Genomic DNA, 23,419 nt, shown 5'->3' with positions numbered 1-23,419 from the left:
AGCACTCAACCAGTGTTCCTTAGTACTTGTTGCAATGAACCAATGAGTGAATGAATGGATGGATGGATGGGTGGGTGGATGGGTGAGCAGGTGAATTCTCAGCAGCAACATAACTGTGCATGAGGGGCAAGGACTCCCACAAGAGCGGACCCGAGAGGTCTGGACACGCCCTTCAAACTGTCTGGCACTGCACAAGCCCGCCCTGACGCTTTCGGGAAGGTTTCTCGGGCCGCGTGGCGTTTGCACACTCTCCTTGCCGTCTCTGTCAGCAGCCCGCTCCATCTTTCCCTGACTCCAGTTTCCTACCGGCTAAAGTAGGGATAGAAATACATGCGGGCAGAGGTCTGGCAGTGACTTGTAAGAAACATTATTTATGGATACCAGATGGCTCCTTTAGAGAGGACCCCAATCGATGGCCTTAACCGGACTCTACTCTGAATGCCCCGATTTGTAATTTTCTCACTGAGTCGTGTTAAGTGTGTGTTTTGACTTGGGCGGACGAGCAGGGCCGAAGTCGTCAGTCTTACCCGCTGACACTCAGGATTGGGGTGGATGCTATTTTCCTCGTCTCCTTTCTGTCCCTTTTCTTCGTCTCCCCGCTAATCCTAAGTGGAGGGCAGAGGCGGAGGGGAGAAAGGGCAGGGGAGAAGCGGGGCGAGGGGCACGCGGCGGCTCACTGTCCCGGGAAGCCCCTGCCCCCCGTGCTCAGCAGTTTATGTGTTTTTCTAGGGGGCTGGCAGTGGACTTCAGCTCTGCGAGCCGTGCCCCGGTTTCCACTGTGCACGCTGGCCTGGGGAGTCCCGTACAAAAGCCCACAGATGCGGATAAATTACTGAGAGCGCCCCTCCTCCCCTGCCAGCTGGCGTGGAGATCCAGATGCTGACCTGGCTGAAAGAGAATACTGTGTTGGCGTCTCCTGATGCAGAGTTAAATGCTTGTTAAAGAAAAAAGAGTCTTGGCCGTTCCTTTTCTTCCTAATGTCTTCCACGCCCCCATCGGCTGCCATCCCTCCAGGTTCGGGCCCGTCGGGGCCTGGGGTTTGGGCAGCGAGGCTGAGAGGGCAGCGGGGTGCTACGCTCTCCAGAGTTGACACCCAGGCAGCCCCAATGTTGCTCAGTGACAGCAGATTGGTTAGGCAAGTCCTGAAAAGGGGGGAGGGACCTGATGCCCTGGGGCTCGGGTTTCTGTGCCTGAGGAGGAAAGGAATATGGAGCTTGAGCTGACAGGACACCAGGTAGCGAAACACAGATCAACACATTCCTTCCACGTGTCCGGGATTTACACTTCCACAACACAGGAGCGCAAAGAGCTGCGAGAATCCCCAGGGCGGGCTGCCATCTTGGGGGGACAAGCGCACAGGGGCCAACCACCAAAACACCGAGAACCCAGGAGCCCCGCATGCAGCGCCCGGTGGTGGCTGTCCTGAGCGGACACAGGCTGCCACCGAGGGTGCCCTTCAGACACACTGAGCTGGCGCATCAGTGAGAAGAAACGATAAGCTTCTCTTGTGGCCCTTTCCTATTCTGCACTAGGTGTCACCACGGAGTCCGCTGGGACAGCTACCCGCACACCCCGTGGGGCTGGCTTCTGTGAGGAGGTCAGGTCTGGGAGGTGCCGCGGCTGCGGGGAGAGGGGCCAGCTCTGAATTCTGCTCCCGGGCCCCCCACAGCACCCTCCCAGTCTTAGGAACCCTTCCGTTCCTGCCTTTCCCGGGCCTCCCTGGGCGGGGCTCGGGGTTCGGCTGTGGCTTTCCTGACCTGCCTGGGCGCAGACCTGAGGGGTCCATGACGCTAATGGATTATGATGTCCTGGGGGCTCACTTTTGTAGGAGTGGGGGTGCGGGCTAGCCGTGCAGGATCAAGGGGCCAGCCTGGAAGCCCCCCGTGTGCTGTGGTTGGAAAGGGTCTAGCTTGTCACCCTTTCACAAGGGCATTTGCCTAAGTCAGGAAGTTTCCTTCCCTTTTTTATGAGTCTCCTGTTAAGATGTAAATACATTGGGAGGTGTTGGAGAAGAAAGGGGGCTCAGAGAAATGGAACGTAAGCTGGGGTTGGCTGGGGTGAGGCGAGGAGAGAGCTCTAGTGAGGCGGGAAGGGCCAAAGACAAGCTTAACCCACTTCCAGCATCACTCAGGATCCGCCCTGTTGGCCGCTGTACTTATTTTTTTCACAGGACATTAAACAATTAGAAATTGGTCCATAACCATTGTGAAATTTTTAGTATCGACATTGTAGCACTAACATTACAGGCAGAGGCAAATTCTCAGTATCCTTAGATGTTCTTAGTCATAGCCAAAAGACCCTTTAACACTCTTAAATAAACAAGATCTTATCTAACGCCTTTTTCATTTAGTTTAGAAGATTACCAACACAAAAATGATCTCCAAAGGGGACAAAGCACACCACACGTCGTACGTGTCTCTGAGAAACTGTGGGAAAGCCATTAAGAAGAGCTGGCATTTATGAATTAATCAGGGATCCCAATTTCAGAATCATTTTGTTCTATGAAAAGCCAACCACCACATTCATCCAGAAAGCTACGGTTCAGACAGTCGTGGGGCAGCTCTGAGCATATATTGCACAAAAACGGCTCACTTACTTCCACATCTGTGAATTCAAGTGTTTTTCTACCATGGAGTTTAGTGCGAATCGAAAACGATCCCATCTTCTATCAAACACATAGTACCCTCGTCCCATGAGGCGACTCCCGAATGAGCAAAACTGTGAGGGGAAAAAACATTTTAATTTTGATTACAGGTTAATAAGCTAATATAAACCATGCAGAGAAAAATAACATTCGCACAAAAACACACAGGGGTACAATTTTACTCAAAATAAAGAAGCAAATAGTACTGAAGCCAAAAATATTTCTGTGGTGCTTTCGTCTGTGCTCTAGATTTTCTGCTGAACCTCGCATTAGGACTCGACAGTAGTGACATTTTTCTGTGGCACTGAGGGCTACCTTCTCTGCACGCGGGATCCAGCCAGTCTTACAGGTTAAAAGCAAACACACAAACCAAACCAAACCAGCAGCCAGGGGGATTTTCCAGCACTGCCCGCCTATGGTATCACCTGTCTTCTCTGGGGACTCGGGGGTTCCCTCCTTCTCATCGTGGTAATGGGACACCGCTTGTCCTGATGCTGTCCGCCAACTGGTCAGAGCTTTCCTATCTGTTGTTGACAGAGCCACTTCACTTCTTCCAATGAGGCTATAAAGTCCTTCCTTCCCCAGTCCTGACTTCACGTCCACCTCTCAGCTCTTGTAGGCTGCCCTGTGACACGTCACCATCACCATGCTTCTGTTCATGCTGTTCCTTGGCTCATTCATGCTGTTCCCTCTGCTCCCTGTCTCCTTCCCTCTTCTCTTGAAGTCCCAATTCTCCCTCCCTGAGTGCCCTAATCAAGACTCCCATTTCCAATGGCCCTTATGTGACCAACCTCATCCCTCTGCATGCCCACTGCACGTCTATCGCATGCCTTATTACATTTCACCTTGGAATTGCTACATGGCTGTTTTATGTTCTATATAGTTTTATGTGCCTTGCTTGATTTTAAAGTATAAAAAGGCTGGAAGCCTTGTTTTCTTCTTCCTCCTCAGTATGAGGATGGTAGGGAAGGGATTTGGGTTGAAGAACGGACTGGAGAGACAAGGTCCTACAAAATGTTTAAAGCAAATCATCACATTTAAAACACATGGCTGAAATATGAGCAGTAAGATGTTTAATGAACATCACTGGATTATGATGTTAGGGCAACCAGAAGGCCAGCAGACAGAAATGCAAGAAGCGACCTCTGAGATGGTGACATTTGGATGGTCTAGAGCTCAGGCGAGTCTGCCTAAGACTCTATAACTCAAATACAGCTTCTCCCCCTTCCCCCGGACCTCCCAGCAGCTCCCTGGCCTCCATCCCAGACACAGTGCTGGGTTTGGCACTCATTCCACAAACCCTTCCTGGAACCAGCCTTTGGAACGGTTCTTAGGAGGAAATGCAAGACCTTCCCTTTGTTTTGTTTCTGCTTATGTTTGGGGGGTTTTGCATTAAGATTTTGTCACCCGTCAAACCTGGTACTCCTGATGAAAAACTCTTTCCTGCACTTTCATATCAAGTGTTTACAGATGGAGCAAGAAAATATACAAAGGGGGTTCTCCAATGTGGAAGCCAGTCTCCCGGCAGCATGTGGGAGCTGTTCCAGGTCTAGACATCTTTTCTTCCTTCGTCCCAGTTGCTAAAGACACCCTGAATGACCGTTTATGACAAAAAATGATTTAATATATCAACTGATCCTGAGAAAAAGGACAAAGCTAGGAAATAATCCATGGGCTTTCCATTTAAATCAGCAAAACATTAAGGGTGTACAAATCCGCCATGCCCAGAGTTGAGCTAATCCACTGGAGCCTGGCAGCCTGTCATTTGGACAAATACCTCATGCTCTGGAGTCTGGCCTTCCGGTAGAGTCCAGTCTCTCTTTCAGACTCAGAAGCTGGAGGCTCCCTACTGTCTTTGCTACCTATGTCCCTAATTCAACACAGATGCAAGGTTAAACGCCCAAGAGGCTCCAGTTCTCTGCCGCATACTGTGCCTTCACTGCGTTGGCCACCGTGGCAGACTCCACTGGCTGCCTGGCTCATCCACTGCCACCCGACCTGTACTTCTCCCCACCTTTTCCTGCCTAACGGAGCCACCCTTCTGTTCTGGTATCTGGCACAGAACAGGGAGCAGGGAAGGGGGGGCGGATTCCCTTCCCAGAACCTTGAGATGAATCATGGCTACTTTCATCCTGTGTCACCGCAATCCCATCGTTTGGAGCCCCCAGTTGGTGTCGGGGTGGGCACGTGAGACATTTGTGCTGGACGGAAGTGGAAGCCTGCTGGGGGAGCTCACTGGAAGATTTCCTTCCTTAAGAAATGATATAAGATAGTACCTTAGAAAAAGACTCCCTTTCTGTTCATCCCTTTCCGCCCTTTGGAGAATGTTAGTGGGTGAGGATGTGACATGGGAGCTGTTGCAGGTACAGGGAGACCGTGTACGACAGGCAAAGAGGCTTGCAGAGAGTCTCGCTCAGCAGCACCATACGGCAGAGATGCTGAACCAAGCTGGCAACCACCTACCTCTGGACCTCTTGTTCCATAAGATGAATCAATGGCTGTAGTGTATACACTATATACGAGTTCAGTGTTCTATTCCTGGCAGTCAAAGGCATTCCTCCCTGTCCCTATTTCTGCACTGGCCAAGCAGCAAAGTCTCAGGCTATTGGTGAACCACAGGTCTCCATCATCCCCAGAAACAGGAAGTGAATTTGGCCAGACAGAAGGGAGGAGGGACTCACTCCATCTTGTCGCAGGATTGAGTTTTTTTTTTTTTTTAAGATTGTATTTATTTAAGTAATCTCTAAACCCAGTGTGGGGCTCGAACTCACAACCCCGAGCTCAGGAGTCTCACGTTCCACCCACTGAGCCAGCCAGGTGTGCCAGTGCAGGATGGATTTTCCCCACACAGCTCAGGACATCTAGGGATAGTCAAAGGTAACCTTGCAGAGCTCAACCTGGGACCAGAGCAAAAACGGGCCATGGGGTCCCACGTTCTGGGCCCCCCGAATTTGGTTCCGTGATGGTAGCACCAGGCAGTCCCTTCTCAAGTGCTTGTAGGGCAAACATAAACAAGCCTTCAGCTCATGCCTCCTTACCTTTCCCACCTCGGTTTCAATGACCTTCTGACCTGTCGAAAGTGGACTCTCTCAAGGAATTGGGAAGGAATTGTACCTTTGCTGATGTGAAATGCTTTTCTTCCTCTCCTCTCCTCAACACACACACACATACATTCTCTCTCACAGTTCTGGTGCCATATGGTCACACTTACTAATAACAATAAAACTCAGAATCAACAGGGGAGAAAAGCAGCTAGGGCCAGCCCCTGGTGTGCTGCTAAGACAGACAGTTTCCAAAGCAGGTGAGCTAGACGAACTCTGGAAACCAGAAGCTCCATTTTTAGCTGGGCAAGGCCGCAAGGTCAGCTCCCCAGTGCACTTACACAGACACCATTTCTCAGGCATTCTCGCTTCAAGGTGGACCATGGATACTCAGGGGTTTAAAGGATTATAACCAGTAGGGAACCTTCTGTGATCTTCAAGGGTAAATTGAAGGCAGTCATTTACCCTCAGGGTAAACCTCTCCATCAACCCCTGTTCTGGCAGCCATTCCTTAGGAACCCGCGCTGTCTGGCAGGATGACCTAAATGCCCGCAGGGCACCAGGGGAGGGGGAAATGCATGGACGGAAACATGGTGGCCTACCGCAAGAGGTCTGGGGTGGTGGGTAGAGAAATGACAGTCTAACTTCTCGGGTTCGTCAGCTCCATCCATCTCCCCTTCATCACTTGACAGTCGGCTGGTGAGGTCACCTCCAGTGGGGGGCAGGGGGGGTTCCGGGGTGTAGCCACTGTGATTTGAAGATGTGCTGCTGCTGATGCTATTTGCAGATGATGGTCTGAGGGCAAGAAAGAACGGACAGCATGAACTTGGCTGAGGGAGGAAGACCCACCCAGCTGAACGGAGCTCAGAAGGCAGACCCATCGGCTCTCTGGATACATCAAGGAAGGCGGGTCAATGGCAAATTTACACAAGGGAAAAATTCAGGCTGAGATCAGGTTAGCATCAACTAGCTTTCTACAATGATCCTGTGGCGCTTAGGCTCTGCCCTGCTTAAGTTCAGGCACTGGGGAAAACAACAGTGTAAGTGGAATATAAAATACAGTAATAGAGAATTAACTTAAAACTAGTCTTCTAATGAATTCAGTTAACAATTACTCATCTATTTGCATGTAAGTAATTTGTACTTGCCATGTTGTTGCCTCTTCCTGAAAGTGGAAACTGACAGGAAGATCAGCCAAGTAAACAACTTCAAACCAATTACGAAAATATCAGTCATGATGGAAGATAGCCCTATACTTGTGTTTTGGCTACTAAACTATAGCTTTATGCAATTGTTATCACACTGGCATTGAAAAAGGTTTTGTCCCAGTGATGGGGCACAAGTTTCTTACTCCGCAGCCAGATCTGTTTCTTTTTTTCTTTTCCCATTTTTTTTTTTTTAAAGTAAGCTCTACACCCAACGTGGGGCTTGAACTCACGACCCTGAGAACAAGAGTTGCAGGCTCTACTATGGACCCACCAACCAGACCCACCAACCGAGCCAGCCAGGTGCCCCAGAGGTGACCAAGCCACCCAGGCACCCCCAGATGTGTTTCTTTTTTCTTTTAAAGATTTTATTTATTTATTCGAGAGAGAAAGCACTAGCCGGGGGGAGGGGCTGAGAGAGAAGCAGACTCCCCGCTGAGCAGGGAGCCCAACACGGGGCTTGATCCCAGCACTCTGGAATCATGACCTGGGCCAAAGGCAGATGCTAAAACGACTGAGCCACCCAGGAGCTCCAGATGTGTTTCTTAATATCAAGCCACACGTAGTTTAATTGTATCTTCTGAGGATGAATGTTTCCATTTAACTTTTGACAAGCCACTAGAACCACAGGCCGGCATGGTTGTCTTACAGTAGGTGCTGAAGAACTATATTTCTCAATGAAGGAATGAACGAGTTCCTTGTGTATGAACAATCCCGCAGATCTCATCTCCATGAAGGCTAAGCTTACAGAAAAGCAATGTCACAGTAGGAAGCACTGCATGCTTCATGAGTAGCAAAAAAAACAAAACAAGGCAAATGCAAGAACAAACCAAACACATCAGTATCAGTAAAAGACTTAGAAGAGGTAAGTTATCAGTTGTTTCTCCTGCTTCTCCATTTTTATCAGGTGATTGACCGGGGTGAAATACAGGGAGCAAAAGGAGTTCACGAGGAAAAAAAAAAAAAAATCCAGATTTTTTTTTTTTTTTTAAGATTTTATTTATTTATTTGTCAGAGAGAGAGTGAGCAAGCACAAGCAGGGGGAGCAGCAGGCAGAGGAAGAGGGAGAAGCAGGCTCCCTGCTAAGCAGGGAGCCCAATGTGGGGCTCGATCCCAGAACCCCAGGATCATGATCTGAGCTGAAGGCAGACGCTTAACAACTGAGCCACCCAGGCGCCCCAAAATCCAGATCTTTAAAAAAGAATGGGTTTTCTGCATTCTGCTTTGAGAGCTGCCCCTTCGAGCAGCAGGAAGCAGCACTGTTGATTTTCTCCCTTCTCCCTCATTTTCACTCTCAATTCTCTCCAGGTGTCAAATAGCTGATTCAAACCAGATCCTCAAAGCACAGTCCTTTAAAAGCAAAGCCACAAAGGTGGAAACAATCCAAATGTCCATCAATAAATAGATGAATAGATAAAACATAATATGGTATATCCATACAATGGAATATTAGTTAAGTCTTAAAAAGGAAGGAAATCTGGACACAGTTACAACACGGATGAACCTTGAGGACATGATGCTGCTGAGTGAAATAAGCCAGTCACAAAGGACAAATATTGTATGATTCCACTTATGTAAGGTACCCGGAGTAGTCACATTCATAGAGACAGAAAGTAGAACAGTGGCTACCAGGTACTGGGGGATGGGTGCAGAGTATCAGTATGGGAAGACAGAAAATTCTAGAGATGGATGGTGGTGACAGTCGCGCCGCAATGAGAATGTACTTATGCCAAGAACCCGTACACTTAGAAATGGTTAAAATGGTAAATTCTACATTATGTATATTTTGTCACAATAAAAAAAAAACCCACAAGAAACCAAAAACAAGGCCACACGTAGTTTTTCAGTGTTACTCTAAGAACTCTCTGTTGGTGTGACAATTCATTATTGACTATCACCTTCCTATATTTATGAAAACAAAGATGCCATTCATTCTGCATGTTCCAAATGTATAGTCCAGAGGACACATCACCTCAGGTGCATTCCCAGATACCTACTCTCCCGTATCAGAAGGGGCAACAACATTATTGCCTATTTACAGCTGAAGACCCAAACACTGAAACAATTTTGATAATGCTGAAACATATAAAGAAAGAAAATGGCATCCATAATCCTGCCACTCAAGATCAAGTACTATTACCATTTTGATTTATATCCATCCAGATTTCTCTACTGTGCATACATGGGCACATGCATTTTTAAGCAAGAACTGGATCACACTGTACATACTATTTTGAGACATGCTTTTTTTTTTTCCAGCCTAGTGATGTTGTAGAGATCTTTCCATGTGTAGAACTATATCATCATTTTTAATATGCCCCAATATTCCATAGTATGGATATATCATAATTTACTTAACTAGCCTATTGATGGACATTGACATCGTTTCTAAAATTTCTAGCAGGCTCTTTTGGAGGTCTTCCCCATGGTGATAGGGCCTCCTTGTCCTGCAGGAGATAAAAGTTAGCTGGATTTTGTTAAGTGTGATTAACAGTATTTTGGTTATACAGGAAAATATCTTTACTTTTTAAAGATGGATTTGGAAATCTTTAGAGGTGAAATGCCATGATATTTGCAATTTACCTCAAAATGTATCATCAGGAAATGTAGATGAAATAAACATAATTGCAAAATGTTACCATTACAGCTGTTAAAACTGGGTATGCAGGTGTTCATTTTATTATTCTTTCTACTTTTATGTACATGGGAAAAATTTCGTAACAAAAATTAAAAAAAAAAAAACAGAAAAAAACCCAGAAAGTGAGCTAGTAGTACAGATACGTGTAAGGAAGTAGCTGAAAACTTCCTGTTACACAGGCCACATGGATCGAACACACTTATCTCCTCATCCTCCCAAAACACTACTAAAATCACAGTAAAGGGATAAAAAAGGCATGGCCCTTAAGGACGAAGAGATCAGCAGAAATACAGTGATCCTTATGGTGGTTACTTCCCAGCCTCCATTTACCTCTTAAACCAATAATGGAAATCTCATTCATCTTGCTAATGATTGGTTTGGAAAAGGGCATGAGAAATACTTAAATAATTTTTTTCTGGGGGGAGTCTGCAAAGATTTTCCTCACTTTTAAAATGGGACACAAGGAAAAAGTGGTCTCCACCTTCTTCTGGATGTCCCTGGAAGTGACCATCTTGCTATAAACTTTGAAGATGAAACCGGAAGACTAAAGAGGATGGAGTAAAAGAAAGGCAGGGAATGAGAGCCGATTCCTCATCTTTGGGGACTGGTGCCCTTTCACCTCTGGACTTCTTGTCACGTGTGATAAGAAAATTTTTAATTATTTAAGCATTTAGTAAGACCAGGTTTTTCGCTACTTGCACCTGAAGCATCCCAGCTGATACAGTGTGAACACGAGACTTGAACATACTTTCAGAATAAAGAATGTGTCTGGAGAAGTGTTAACCACAGGGCAAGGAGCTGACCTACCACAGAACCTCTGAGAAGCAGGGCACCTGGAGTTACCTCAAGCTGCAAAGGTCATGGGTGAGGTGAGGGCTAAACCTAGTGGGAAAGTTGAAAGTCTTCCCATGTGGTAGCTGGACCCACAGGTCAACACTACGACCTCACACAGCCAGATGACTCACCATCGCTCCTGCCAGGCCCTACCCCTTCCAATCAACTCTCCAACAAGAGAACAAAAGTTTACTTTCCAGAGAAACTGAACTGGAGAGACCCTAGACAACGGGCTACCAGGCTCAGCAGAGATCAGGAGAGAGGCACAGGGCTGGAAATAAGGTGACCATGGGCTATCTCTGGTCAAATCCTTAGTGGTCATTCCTAAAATGCCTATCACCAGGCACATCACCAGGGAGAAGTCTTACCCTGAGAAACTGAATGGCCCCAGAGAAAAGCCTTCTAGATCTTGCCTTTGGGAACCCTCCAAAAAAAGGCTGATTGGTGACCTGATGACCTTTTTGTTGACAGTCCCACACAAAGACTTCCAATCAGCCTGTTAGCACTTCTCTTCTAAATGTGAATGGTTAGGGATCACTGAACATTCCTGGAACATCTCCATCATGAGACTGACCAGCCAAACATCAAATGCATGAACACACACATGAAAGAAATGAAGATAATGAAGCCAAGAGAAAAAAACTAAAAAACCTATCCTAAAGATATTAGAATTGTATTACCTCTGCAAAATGACAGTATCTTGTAGGATATTATAAGAAGCAATCATAGGATAGGGGTGCCTGGGTGGCTCAGTCGGTTAAGCATCCAACTCTTGATTACGGCTCAGGTTGGGATCTCAGGGTCTTGAGATCAAGCCCCACATGGGGCTCCCGGCTCAGTGGGGAGTCTGCTTGAGATTCTCTCCCTCTCCCTCTGCCCCTCTCCTCGCTTGTGCATTCTCTCTCTCTCAACTAAATAAATCTTAAAAAAAGAAGCAATTGTAAGAAGTTTTTTTTATCTAAGAACCAGATCCCAAAGATTTAAAAAAGTGAATCATAAATTGGTTATTTCATATACAGTTTTGAAGGTAAAATAAAAGAAAATCTTTCAGAAAGTATAACAAGAGATTAAGAGAGCAGGAGAAAAGAGGTAAGAGAATGAAAAGATCAGAGCAAAAGGTCCAACATGCAACTAACAGGAGGTCAATAAAGAGAATAAAGACAATAGTGGGTAGAAAATTAGCCAAGGTGTAACATACAAAATTATCCCTGAGACAGGTGTTCGTAGACTGAAAGGATCTACTAAGTACCCAGTACTGTGAATGAAAAAAGACCCATACTGAATGATCCCTGTGAAACTTCAGAGCCCCAGGTTTCAGAGATTAAAAACTGGTCATATGCAAAGAGAGTAACAGACTTCCCAATAAGAACCTTTGGTGCTAGAAGCCAATAAAAAATGTCTTCATAATTCTGTAAGGAAATGATTTTCAATCCAGTTATATACTCAGATTATCAATTAAGCGTAAGAGGAGAATAAAAACATTTTCGGCTGTGTAAAGGTTCTAAAAATTGACCCCCTTTGCACCTTTTCACAGGAAGCTGATGGAGGAGATATTCCATCAGGATAAAGGAGCAAACCAAGAGACAGGGAGGCAACGGAACCCAGGAAACAGGTGCTCTAACACAGAGTGGGTAGAGAGACCCCCCAGGACGGCAGGAACTACTGGTTTTCTTTCTAAGTCTTTTGGTTCTATTTGACTTTTGAACTATGTGCCCATTTTACTTTGATTTTTAAAAAAGTTTAATCATGGAAAGAAAAAGAAAAAATGGTTGAAACCATAATAAATTCTAATTACCAGATAAAAGAGAGATGAGGGGAGGAGAACACTACAGAGCGAAGCTGAGCACAGGAATTTGTGTCTAGAGCAGAATGGGCTCTGACAGTAGAGACAGAATCATGAATGATGATGCACATGCACCCTGAGAAGAAGGAGCTCTGAATTTGTTCCTTTGCAGGCTTGTTTCACTCAAGATGTAGGCACCCTCCTGGCAATAATGGAGTGGGGGATGCTTTCAACACGTTCCAGATCTGATCACTGTACCCCAAGGGCAGAACCTGAGGGGAAAAAGTTTGCTGGAACCAACCTGTGTCTCAGAAAAACAAGGCTTGGTGAGGAGTGATGGGGAATGGGGCAACTAGTCATGAGAGTCTGTTGAAAAAGTCACTCGAGTTTGTTGAGCTGCCATCCACCCTTCTGATGTCAGCATGACATCACCCACCATTCTCCATTTACCAGTCTGGTCTAAAGACTATATGACAATCAATGATCCCTGTCCAGTTCCACTCAGGGAAACTAAGAGAAAGTTCCCTCCTCCACCCCTTTGAGGAAGCATGAGCATCAGTCTGTCTCAGAGTGCTTCGGGGAAGAGAACACACGACAATCGATCTTAACTAGTCCCTCCTATGTGCTAGACATGCAACGTACATTTTCTCATGCAACGTACATCTTTTCATGCAACGTACCTGCTGCTTTAGGTGGGTATAACATCTATATTTCTCAGATAAGGGAATGGGTGGCAAAGCTAATAAGAAGTGGAAATGAGACTTGACACTATCTGTGTGACTTCAAAGTCCCTCATATTGAGAAATGGATGTAGAAAAAACAGAGGGACACACATGAAGTCAAGTCTTACAGTGTGGCAATAACATCCTAATGAGGCGCCAGCTGGAGTTGCTTTCACTCCAGAATCATCCCTGCCCTTTTTCAGGTATCTAGAAACTTCTGCCTCTCTCCCCACTACCCGTGCCAGTCTAAGATTCCTTGGATTTTGCCATTTTTATAAAAGATTTTATTTATTTTAGAGAGCGAACACAAGCGCATGAGCAGGGGGGACAGGCAGAGGGGCTGGGAGAAGCCTAGGACCTCAAGCAGACTTTGTGCTGGGCACAAGCACGACGCAGGGCTCGATCTCAGGACCCTGAGATCATGACCTGAGCCGAAACCAAGAGTCAGATGCCCGACTGACTGTGCCACCCAGGCCCCCGCTATTTTTATACTTTAAGATTAGATGTGTGAGCGTCCACAAGACAGAGGGGAATGTGCCCAGATTTTGTCATTACTGGCTTCCATGGCCTACCTTTCCTCCCTCCCTCCTGGGGGCCAGAGACTGACTTGTCAGAGTTCGGCTCAACCCTCTGCCCTCCTTCCCCTTCCCAAAAAAGTCCTGATGGGTTTGGTTGGGCTGGTCATCCATAGCCTTGGACTCTTTGGGGGCATGTAATATGTTCCCTTGGGGCTGGGGCAAAGAAACAGAGCATAGGGCCCCTATTCAAGGGCCCCAGGATGGGAACAGTGGCCAGGAGGATGGGCAAATGGAAATCAGGTGGCACCAAGGTCTTTATTTACTCACACTGCTTTCCATGGAACACTCCTACCACTTACTAGCAGCTACCATTAATTCTGTGAGTATTAGGAACTTGGTACTTCTCGCCTAATTCTTCTTAGCTCCACTTTACAGATGAGCAGTTTGAAAAAGCGGAGGCTCAGAAACATGGCCGCGCTCATCTTGTTAGTGAGCACGGAGCAGACATTTGCACTTCCAACCTTGTTCCGGCCCTTGCTACTGACTTTAACTTTTCCAGCTCTAGACCTAAGTTCTTTTTTCAGGAACCCTTGACAAGAGAGGGTTGTAATTCAAGGATAGGAGAACTGAAGTATCTTCAAGGTTACCGAACGACATGTAAAAAATTCACACGTGTCAGCATTTCCTACAAAAGGAATTCACGATTGAAAGGGATTATAATATTTCCATTCATGTGTGATAATTCTTTTTTTGCCAAGTATAGAGAACTACTGTGATTGAAATAGTTATTATATATATTGTGTATCTCTAATATGAAGAAAAATAAATGTTGTTTTAAATTTTATGCGAGGACATTGAATTCTTTTTTTTTTTTAAAGGTTTTATTTTTAAGTGATCTCTACACCCAACGTGGGGCTCGAACTCACAATACTGAGATCAAGAGTCACATGCTCTCCTGACCGAGTCAGCCAGGCTCCCCAAGGAGGACATCAAATTCTGATCATGTTTTTTCAATCTCTGATTTATGGGGTCTCATCCTAACTAAAACAAGTGAAAAAGGACATTATTTCCTACAAATTTTGGAATCGAGTTCATCCCTGAGTTTTCTGATGCTTATATCAACCTTGAAAAGCATCCTTAACAATTATTCTGTTAGCCAACATTTGTAATGTGCTCCTTGGCCTCCTTCTTCCTTTTAGAGGCATTCTTTTTGCTGATGAACCTCACTCTTAGTCTTTTTTCTGCTTTCTTACGAGAACATAAATACCTGGCATTTCTCTATTGACAAACATTCCCCTGAAAATTAAATTAAAAAAGAACATGAAGAATCTGCTCTCGGGGCACCTGGGCAGCTCGGTCAATTGGGCGTCTGGTCATGATCTTCAGCTCAGGTCAATGATCTCGGGGTCCTGGGATTGAGCCCCACATCAGGCTCCCTGCTCAGCAAGGAGTCTGCCTCTTCCTCTCCCTGGGCCCCTCCCCGCCGCTTGTGCTCTCTCTCTCTCTCAAATAAATAAATGAAATCTTAAAAAAAAAAAAAAGAAAGAAAGAAAAGAAACTGCTCTCGAGCCTCCACTACCTGTTTTATTTTTAATGGCTGCCCCCTGTCTCCACCGTTAAGCCAGGTACTCTGCGGGGGTGTGAAGTGCCTCCATCAGTCAAAATCTACGGTGAGCCTTTAGTAAAACACGGTTTTCAAACTGGGTTCCCTGGAGCCCTTGGGGACTCCAAGGGAATCCCTTAGAGGGGCTGGGGGACAGCAGGCTCTGGGTCCATGTGTGATGGGAGCAGAGCGGAGCTGGCTTTAGGTGGAGCAGGTCTCTGCTTTTATACTGGGTACCGTGTAAGGTTTTGTGGGAATAAAAAAGCTCTACAGCCACAAAAGTTTGAAAGCCACCGTACAGAGACTTGAAGCCTTTCCCGGAAATCTGGAACAGAACTGCCTGCTTAACTCTAAAGCTCAGGAAAGGTAATAAATATCCTTCACCAAATTCTGGCGTTACCGTGAGAAGTAGTTATAAAATGATCCTGCAAAATGATGTGACATGGAAGTCAGCGGTAACACCACGGCGATGTTGATGACGCAGGAAATGTGTGCGTGTGGCTGTTCCATCTGACCGTGTCCTCTGGCACCTGAAGCCGACCTTGGCGGTTCTGGCAGAGGGGACTCTGGCTATTGAACGGGATCAGGCTTGCACCAAAGTGGAAGGCAAGAGGGTGAGAACCCGGCAGATCCGTACCAACTGTCATCAAATATCTCTTTTTGCTTTAAAAATCAACTCCTTCCCTTTCTTTTGTTAACTGTGTTCTCTTAATGCCTGCTTGCCGACCGGACAATTACCCTTTGAGATTCATGCTGTACACCTTAAAAATGATCAGATAATACCACTATCTGCACTTCTCATTATTTTATTATTAATGTTTCCTTTTCATGAAGTTATGGATATCCGAGTCTCTTATCTTCTAAACTCTGAATTCTTGAAAAGCAGGATCTAATTGCATTCATCTCTGTGCCATGGCTTGAAAGTACCTGACATAGTTCAGGCGTACCTGGGAGAGAGCACGGGGTTGGTTCTAGACCACTGCCAGAAAGGCAATATCGCAATAAAGCGAATCAAATACATTTTTTGGCTTCCCAGTGCCTATAAAAGTTATGTTTACATTATACTGCAGTCTATTAAGTGTACAATAGCATTATACCTAATATACATGCTTTAATTAAAAAATATTTTATGGACACAGAGACACGAAGTGAGCAAACGCTGTTGGAAAAATGGTGCCAACGGACTTGCTCGATGCAGGGTTGCCACAAACCTTCAATTTGTACCCCCCCTCCCAAAAAAAGTGCAGTATCTGCGAAGCGCAATAAAGTGAAGCACCATAAAAAGGTGGTATGCTGGTACCTTGCTTATGGAGCAAGCACTAGATAAATATTTTCGGATGAAGGGCTCCCTGTCCTATTACCTGGAAATTGGTCGGCTGCTCAGGACTCCACTGCCCATCAAAACAGACGTGCATGGATTTTAAATAACTCTTAATCCAAATGGGTTTTAATTCTGTTTTCTGTTCTTTCCTCTCTGTCCAGGTCAACCAAATAAAACCCCAAACAGATGGCTCAGCTTTCTTGGTGTGGAGGGAGATGTAAGGACAAACAGCCTCTGTGATGCTAGTTTTCCTTTCGCCCTGATCATAGGAGGGTTGTGGGAAAAAACCCACAAAATACTGTGGCAAATGGGCTCCTAAGGTATGATGACTACCCCACTCTCTGCACCAGGAGTGTCCAACTCATCTAAAAACTCAGGCAACTGGAAAGTTGCCCAGGGCTGATATGTCATCTTCCACGTATTAATTTCCAGATTAGTCCTGCTCGGTCTGATAAAGGTCTGCTATGAAGATGAAGATGAAGATGAAGATGATGATGATGATGACCACAGTAAAATCCACCAAATGCTATGTGGCGGGCACTGGCTGAGCCCCTTATGCCCACAATCTCACTTAAACTTCACAACCGCCTTAGGAGGTAGGACTATTACGACTTTCGTCTGCCATGTGATCAGACCACACACAACCCGGCAAGTCACTTGACCTAGTCACTTGACCTAGGACTCAGGGCTTCTATTGCCAAAGTGGGACTTACCTAGGAAGCACAGAGTTAGGTGGCCTGGATTTTGCAGGGGAGGCGACTTTTGGTTCTGGCCCAGAGCTCCCTGAAGGTCCTGGCAGAGAGTCCTGCGCCGGCCCGGGTTGATTTGGAAGTACTTCCCTCGCCGAAGTCAGGAGATGCTCTTTATCTTTCACTTCTTTTTCCCGGGACTTGGCTTTGTGTTCGGCCAGAAGGAGGTCAAATTGCTTTTTCCGGCCTGGGACTGCCCTCCGATGGCTTAGCGAATGTGTCTAAGGAGAAGAGAGATGAAAAGCACAGCCTCTTTGATCAGCACATAAACCTGCTTCCCCAGGCCCTCCATTTCAGAAACAGCAATTCATGGGAATTTAGAGGTGCTTGAAAAGTCAACTTCAAGGCAACAGCTCCCGTTCTGTGGCTGGGAAGAGGCACACACCACGCAAATGCAACCATGCCCTACACTCCTGGCGTTAAGAAGCCAAAGCTTCCACCAAAAAAAAAAAAAAACCAAACAAAACAAAACAAAAAAAAACCCAAAAAACAAAAAAGCAACAACTGGCACGGGATGACGAGCTTCAGCGCAGAGCCCACGGAAACCTCTCGGAGGAAAGGCGATGGTGAGGATGCGCTAGAGTTAATCCAGGTGCAGGTGGGAGGCTCGCTGTGGCCCAGACCCACAGAGCCACCAGGCGGAGGGGGGCCACGGCCTCGATCCCAAGAAGCACTAGCAGTTCAGCATGAAATACAGGGCTGGGGGCTACCCAATGGCGGCCGCCTTGGGTCAGCTGTCCCCCTGGCCACCCGGCGTGGCCGGATCAGGGGCGCGGCCGCTGGTCCTCCCCTCCACGGCTGCCTTTCAGGCCGCCGCCGCCGCCGCCTGCATACATTAAAACGTAGCAGGGTTTAGAACCGCCTGTGAGTGCCTATAAATACAATTTACTGTCTGGCCTCACAAGTAACAGGGGAAGCCTATTTTTTTTTTTTTCCTTCTTAAAAAGCCAGCCAGCTTGAGGCAGGCACTCTGCTACCATGGAAGAGAAGAAAGCATTTCCCTTACAAAGAACAGCTGGGGGTCATGTCGAGGTTCCACACCCTGCCGTGTGCAGAGAGTGGCATGCAAACATTTCGACAAAGGCCCCAGCGAGAGCAGGAAGTATTTTTTATGAAAGAGAAATACCTTGCAGGTGAGGGATCTTGTGCAAGGTTTCTTTGTCTCGGGATCCAATACTCCACAGTGTTTATTTGGGTCAAATTCTCTCTCTGGTTTAAGAAACAAACAAAAAATATAAGAAAAAAGGAGACTAAATAGGATTTGGCATTAAGACTACATTTAAAAAAAAATGCACATTTGCACCAACAAGTGAGACATTGTCAGGCAATCTGGTTTTTTGTTTTTCTTTTCTTTTCTCTTTTTTTTTCCCAACCGGCTGCTAAAATGCTTCAAGAACCACTCAGGGGAAAATGGCACTCCCCTCTGACCCCAGAGTTCCAAGTCCAGCTTCGGTCAGGGTGCGGGACGCAGCACAAGGCGCAGGGACTGGGTGGGGGGCGGGGGGGCAGGCACCGAGGGCAGGGATCCCTGATGCTCGCACACTTTATTTCACTTAAACGGTTCCCCAAGCACTTGGCACTTCGGGTGTAGCTGGCTGCAGACCAGGGAGAGCCACCTGAGGCCCGAGGGCCACTTTTTCCTGGGCAGCTCCAAGAATACGTCACCTTCCCCCAGCCCCTTGCCTTCCCGCTAGTTTTCACCATTTAAGCGGGAGATTATTCCTTGCCATGTCAGTGTGACCCGCCTCTCTTGTGCTTTGCAAAGTCCTCAGCACCGGGCTTTCCACACAGCCCTGCCGACCAGAATTCTGGACCTGATTCAGGAATGTTTGGCGGTGTCACAGGCGGGGGCAGGGGGAAAGTCTGGGTGTGTGGCTGTCTGAGCATCTGAAGTTGAAGGTGCACAGAGGGCAAGACCTGCTGGTCTCACAGCTTGCTTTGCTCCCAGCATGGCGCCTGTTGGCTCCAAATGGGAATGAGCCACGGCTAGCCAACCCGGTGGGGATGAAGGATGGCTGCAGGGAGGTCAAGCTTTCTCTAGTTCCTGCCTTCTTACTGGACTGTTGATGGCTCATGGTTACGTTACTTCTAAGGAGCCTACTCTTTCCATGCCCACTTTGGATCCTTTGCCCCTCCTGGATTACCAAAATGCTCCCCTCCCCGGAAAATGAGGGGACCTGAGACCATCCCTTAAGGACCCTTTCAGCTTCAAAGGTCCACGTCTTGGGTAGTCCGTCCGTGCTATTTCTGGAAGGCACCCAGCAACCACCTGAGTCCTGCAGCACAGGGAAGGACAGCTCCTGTGGGCATTCGGGGAGGCCGGCAACAGTGTCAGTGGGTGGGGGTTGTATATCAGTTTGGCGGGGTGTCTCCTTAAGAGGTTTGAATGGCTGCAAACTAAAAAGAGCTTACCTGAAAAGCTGTCTGAGATTGGTGGGGGAAACTCTGAGCATAATAAATGAATGTGTTCTGTTTTTAATAGAAAGTCTGGGGCCTGTGGTGGTTGCAACGGTGGTCATGATGATGGCTGTAATAAAAACCATTCTTAGGTCCAAAGACAGGTCACCCGGCTGGTCATCAAAATGCCTCCCACCCCCTTTTTTTGGCTTTTGTCATTGTCATCATCATCTTCTTCTTGTTTAAAAGATTTTATTTTCAGTAATCTCTACACCCAACGGGGGGCTCGAACTCACGACCCGGAGATTAAGAGTCTCATGCTCTTCTGACTGAGCCAGCCAGGGGCTTCCCCCCAACCTTTTTTTTTTTTTTTTTTTTTTTTTTTAGCTTCTCTTTTAAGACTAGAAAACTGTGAGGTTTGGAGACGCCCGTTTCCTCCGAGCCCTCTCTGCCCACCGAGGAGGGCCTGGGCGCCAGGCCCCAGGCTGCCTGCCACTGAGTTCTTTCCCTTGGGCCTGTCAGAGTCAGACCCGGGCCCAGATCCACACCAGCGCTCACGTTGGCCTACAACTGAGCAGGTTGTTTGGCCGGGGCGTAGGAGCTGGCTGCCAAATGTGAAAGCGAGATAGAAACAAGCAAAAGACCCAATGAGACAAAACAACCGACAAAATGCAAAACCAACAAACATCAAAAAAACCCCCAACAACCCCTCTACAACTTCAGGTTGGGGCGCAGTCTGGAAGCCATGGTCATGCTTCTGTCTCTGGACACTGCCCAGCTGGGCCTACTGGTTTTTCCAGGGATGTTGCCACCCACCTCTGTGGAGTGAACTTCAACTTTCCATCCAGGAAGAGAGCCAGGAGCTGGGGACCCTGTCCACACTGGCTCCCCCTGCCCCCGCAATGCTCAAAGAGAACGCCAGGCTCTACCTTTCTTTCTTGAGAGTGGTGTGAACAGTACATAGGGAGATTTTTAGGGTAAACATCTTTTGCATGCTTTGGGTCCAAAGAGCTTTCAAGAAATGATTTTTTTTTTTTAACAGTTATAGATGTAAAATAGAAAACCTGAAATACAGATTAACATGAAGTAAAAAATAAAAAGGACCCACGATTCTCAGGCTGATTCAGAACTATGCTCCTACTGCAGGGCATAGTTTCTCTCCTTTACCAGGTGGCTTTCACTGTATTTTCTTTTTTTTTTTTTTCCAGTCAACATTTGATAAATGCCCCTGGTGTATGAAGAAGTTATAAAGTTTATAGCTTTTCTTGGTCTTTTGGAGAAAGCAGAACCGCCAGATTTAGTTCCACAACAAATCCAAAGCAAACATCATCCACAGGGGGGCCCCTAAGGGCAACTATTGCCTCCAAGCTCGGCCCTGTGCACCTTTCTGGGCATCCTGAGTGTCTACACAGACAACCGAGAAGGAGATCCAAGAGAAATCCCTCAACCTCGCACCGGCTGTGCCAGCCTAAATGTTCCCAAATGGGAATTCCAAACTGATTATGTGGGAAAGGCGGTCGTAGCCCCAGACTACAGAATCAACCAGGCAGCCAACTGACCTAAGCACAGAGCGGGGCAGACAGCCTGTCACGGTCCTGTCCCATGTCGGCCCTGACCTACTGTGAGGTATCCATCCCTGTGGTTGTCCAGCTTCCTCGCAGGGAGGCTTCTACGGAACCTGGAGCGGGTACAGCCCGTCAGCCTGATAAGACCCTCAGAGTGCATGGGCTGTCGTGGTTGGTGTAAGGCATCCTGCCTCCTGGGCCAGGAGGACCCCTCCTGCTGAGACTGAGCTGAGAGCAAGAGCCCTCATGTGGCCCGGAAATAAGAGAACCCCGTTCTCCCTCGCATTTTTAGGTGGGGGGTTCCTGTTGGCAGGTAAATCCCGTGTTCCCCTTACAACAAAACGGACCTGCTCCATGATAAGAACACAGCACTCCTTGGTCATGGATGTGACTCAGATGCAGTCTAATCGTGAGCCAGACTCGAAGGACACAGACACGTACCTGAAAGTCTCCTGTAAGGCTTGTTGTTGTTTTTGGTGCCATTTTGGTGTTTCTTGTCTATTGTGGCGGACAAAATTCCTTTGCCATTTAAGATCTTCTCTGGGGAAGGTGGCACTGACTTGGACATCAAGACTGGCTTAATTAAAGGTGGGGTGGAGACAGCAGAGGACGAGGTGGAGCAGGAGGTGATCGCGGTAGTGGTTGTAGAGTTCATTTTGACATTGGCACCATCTGCCTTCACTAGGTTAGGAATTTTCTCTAAACTGACTACAGGAACCGGAACGCTGAAAAATAAATGAACAAACACACACAATTGCCTTCTTTGATACATGTGGTCCGCTGAGAAGCTAGACGCGCTTATCGTCATCAGAACACTTCCTTATCACTTATTTATATTCCTCTTATAAGCGAGCAGCAGGATTCCCGTTTGGATAGGAGGGAGAGCCATGCCGTGGAAAGGACCAGCAGGGGGTCGAGGCTGGCTCAGTGCCAGGGCTGGCATCAGAGCTGATTCCCTCCTGTACCGAGTTGTCCCCACAGATCCTGCAGTTTCCCCGTTCTCAGTCCCTCTCTGTTGGTGGTCTCGGAGACAGCACCTTGGGCAGAACAAGGTGCCCGCTGGGAAGCTCGGGGAGAGATGCTGTGTGTCCCCTGAAGACCGTGTGCTACTGTGCCACTTGCTGAATCACGTCCCCTCCCCCTGCTGCTTGCCGGTCTCCCACCTCGGCGAGCAGGCCTGACATCTGCTTAGCTCGGGAGTGCTGACAGGCTCACGCCACACGGAGGCATGGCGGCAGGCCAGCGCACCATGCTACATGCTGCTGGAGGACTTCTGGAGCACTCATATCCTGGGGATGGGTTCAAACGGAGTGAGGCACCGTGTAACATTATCGAATGTTCCATTTTAGGCAGCTAGTTATGTAAATAGGCAATTCTCAAGGCTGGCAGGTGAGAGGATGAATTTTAAGAAGACAGAGCACAAAGGTGCATGTTTGCTCTTCAAAATCTGTCACCTCAGCTCCACTTCCCTAGGATTTCTACTGTAATGGATATGCATTTGATTTCTGTGCATTTAATGGTGGAGGACCCTGTATCTGGGGGGCGGTGGAGGAGTCTGTCTCGGGGTCTTAAAAGATGAGATGAGATGAATACGCTTTCCTTTGGTTCCTGAACCAGATTCCCTTTCCTCCTTGCAGGACGGCAGAATGCTAACACTTCAGCCCCCCAATCATCTCTGAGCTGAGTGGAGCCGACTTAGCTATTTGAATGCCAAATGATCTAGAATATAGCTTATACATGCCTGCAGACAATGTAGGGCATGAAAGAGAGGCTGGTTTTGCAGGGGAGGAGTCTTATCTGTCCACATGGCTGGCGAGCTCTTCCTTCTCTACGATTTATTCACAGATCATTTTTTTTTTGGTCAGTTTGTCCATGAAATTATTTTAGCAACCCCTCAGCCCTTGCCCCTTTGCTGACTCTGAAACCGGATCACAGATGTTATTTATAGGTTTTTGCCAGTGAGAAGGGCACTCGGTGGTGAAGCAGATTGTAGCTGGACTTCCCGGACTATCCTGGGACCACGTGCTTTCTTGGCCTGGGGAAGGATGGTGTGGGACTTCAAGTCCCGTGTGAAGGGAAACTGGGACAGTGGGTTTTAGTAATACACCAAGTCCCTGATAATTCTGTTTTTGATCAGTGTCTCAATCATGGAGACAGAGCTAGACTGCTGCAACTTTCTATTTAATGGCAATTCTCAGAGCACTCACATATCGCTGAAGAATGGCACAAGAAGCCCTTGAAAAGTCGGCACACCGAGAAGCTGGAAAGATATTACCTGGTGAAATTAGTGCTGCATTCCTGATTTTTTCCGAATGGTAAAAAAAAAAAAAAAAAAAAGTAAAACCACGGGATATGGAATTCTTCTAGGCTTCCTTCACTCAGTTTTACGAGACACTAAC

At 47.2% G+C, this 23,419-nt stretch overlaps 1 protein-coding gene across 11 annotated transcripts in view; it reads right to left on the bottom strand.

Moving 5' to 3' along the window:
• ATXN7L1 (ataxin 7 like 1) overlaps positions 1-23,419 on the bottom strand; it is a 230,425-nt gene that overhangs the window by 10,582 nt on the left and 196,424 nt on the right. For 9 of the 11 annotated variants that reach the window (XR_003516382.1, XM_027573333.2, XM_027573335.2 and 6 more), the window contains 6 exons: positions 21,462-21,745; positions 18,185-18,267; positions 17,023-17,279; positions 6,288-6,480; positions 2,597-2,718; positions 885-1,190 (listed from right to left, as the gene is read on the bottom strand). Coding sequence is in view for 10 of the 11 variants with exons in the window: in XM_027573333.2 (XP_027429134.1) it covers positions 885-1,190; positions 2,597-2,718; positions 6,288-6,480; positions 17,023-17,279; positions 18,185-18,267; positions 21,462-21,745 (1,245 nt within the window). In the remaining variant the exon portion in view is untranslated. The remainder of the gene's footprint in view (positions 1-884; positions 1,191-2,596; positions 2,719-6,287; positions 6,481-17,022; positions 17,280-18,184; positions 18,268-21,461; positions 21,746-23,419) is intronic. The other 2 variants (XM_027573337.2, XM_027573338.2) reach the window with 1 other exon arrangement.

The sequence above is a fragment of the Zalophus californianus genome, chromosome 12 (genome assembly GCF_009762305.2).
Source record: "Zalophus californianus isolate mZalCal1 chromosome 12, mZalCal1.pri.v2, whole genome shotgun sequence".
Taxonomy (NCBI): domain Eukaryota; kingdom Metazoa; phylum Chordata; class Mammalia; order Carnivora; family Otariidae; genus Zalophus; species Zalophus californianus.
This window is presented reverse-complemented; position numbering and strand designations above follow the sequence as displayed.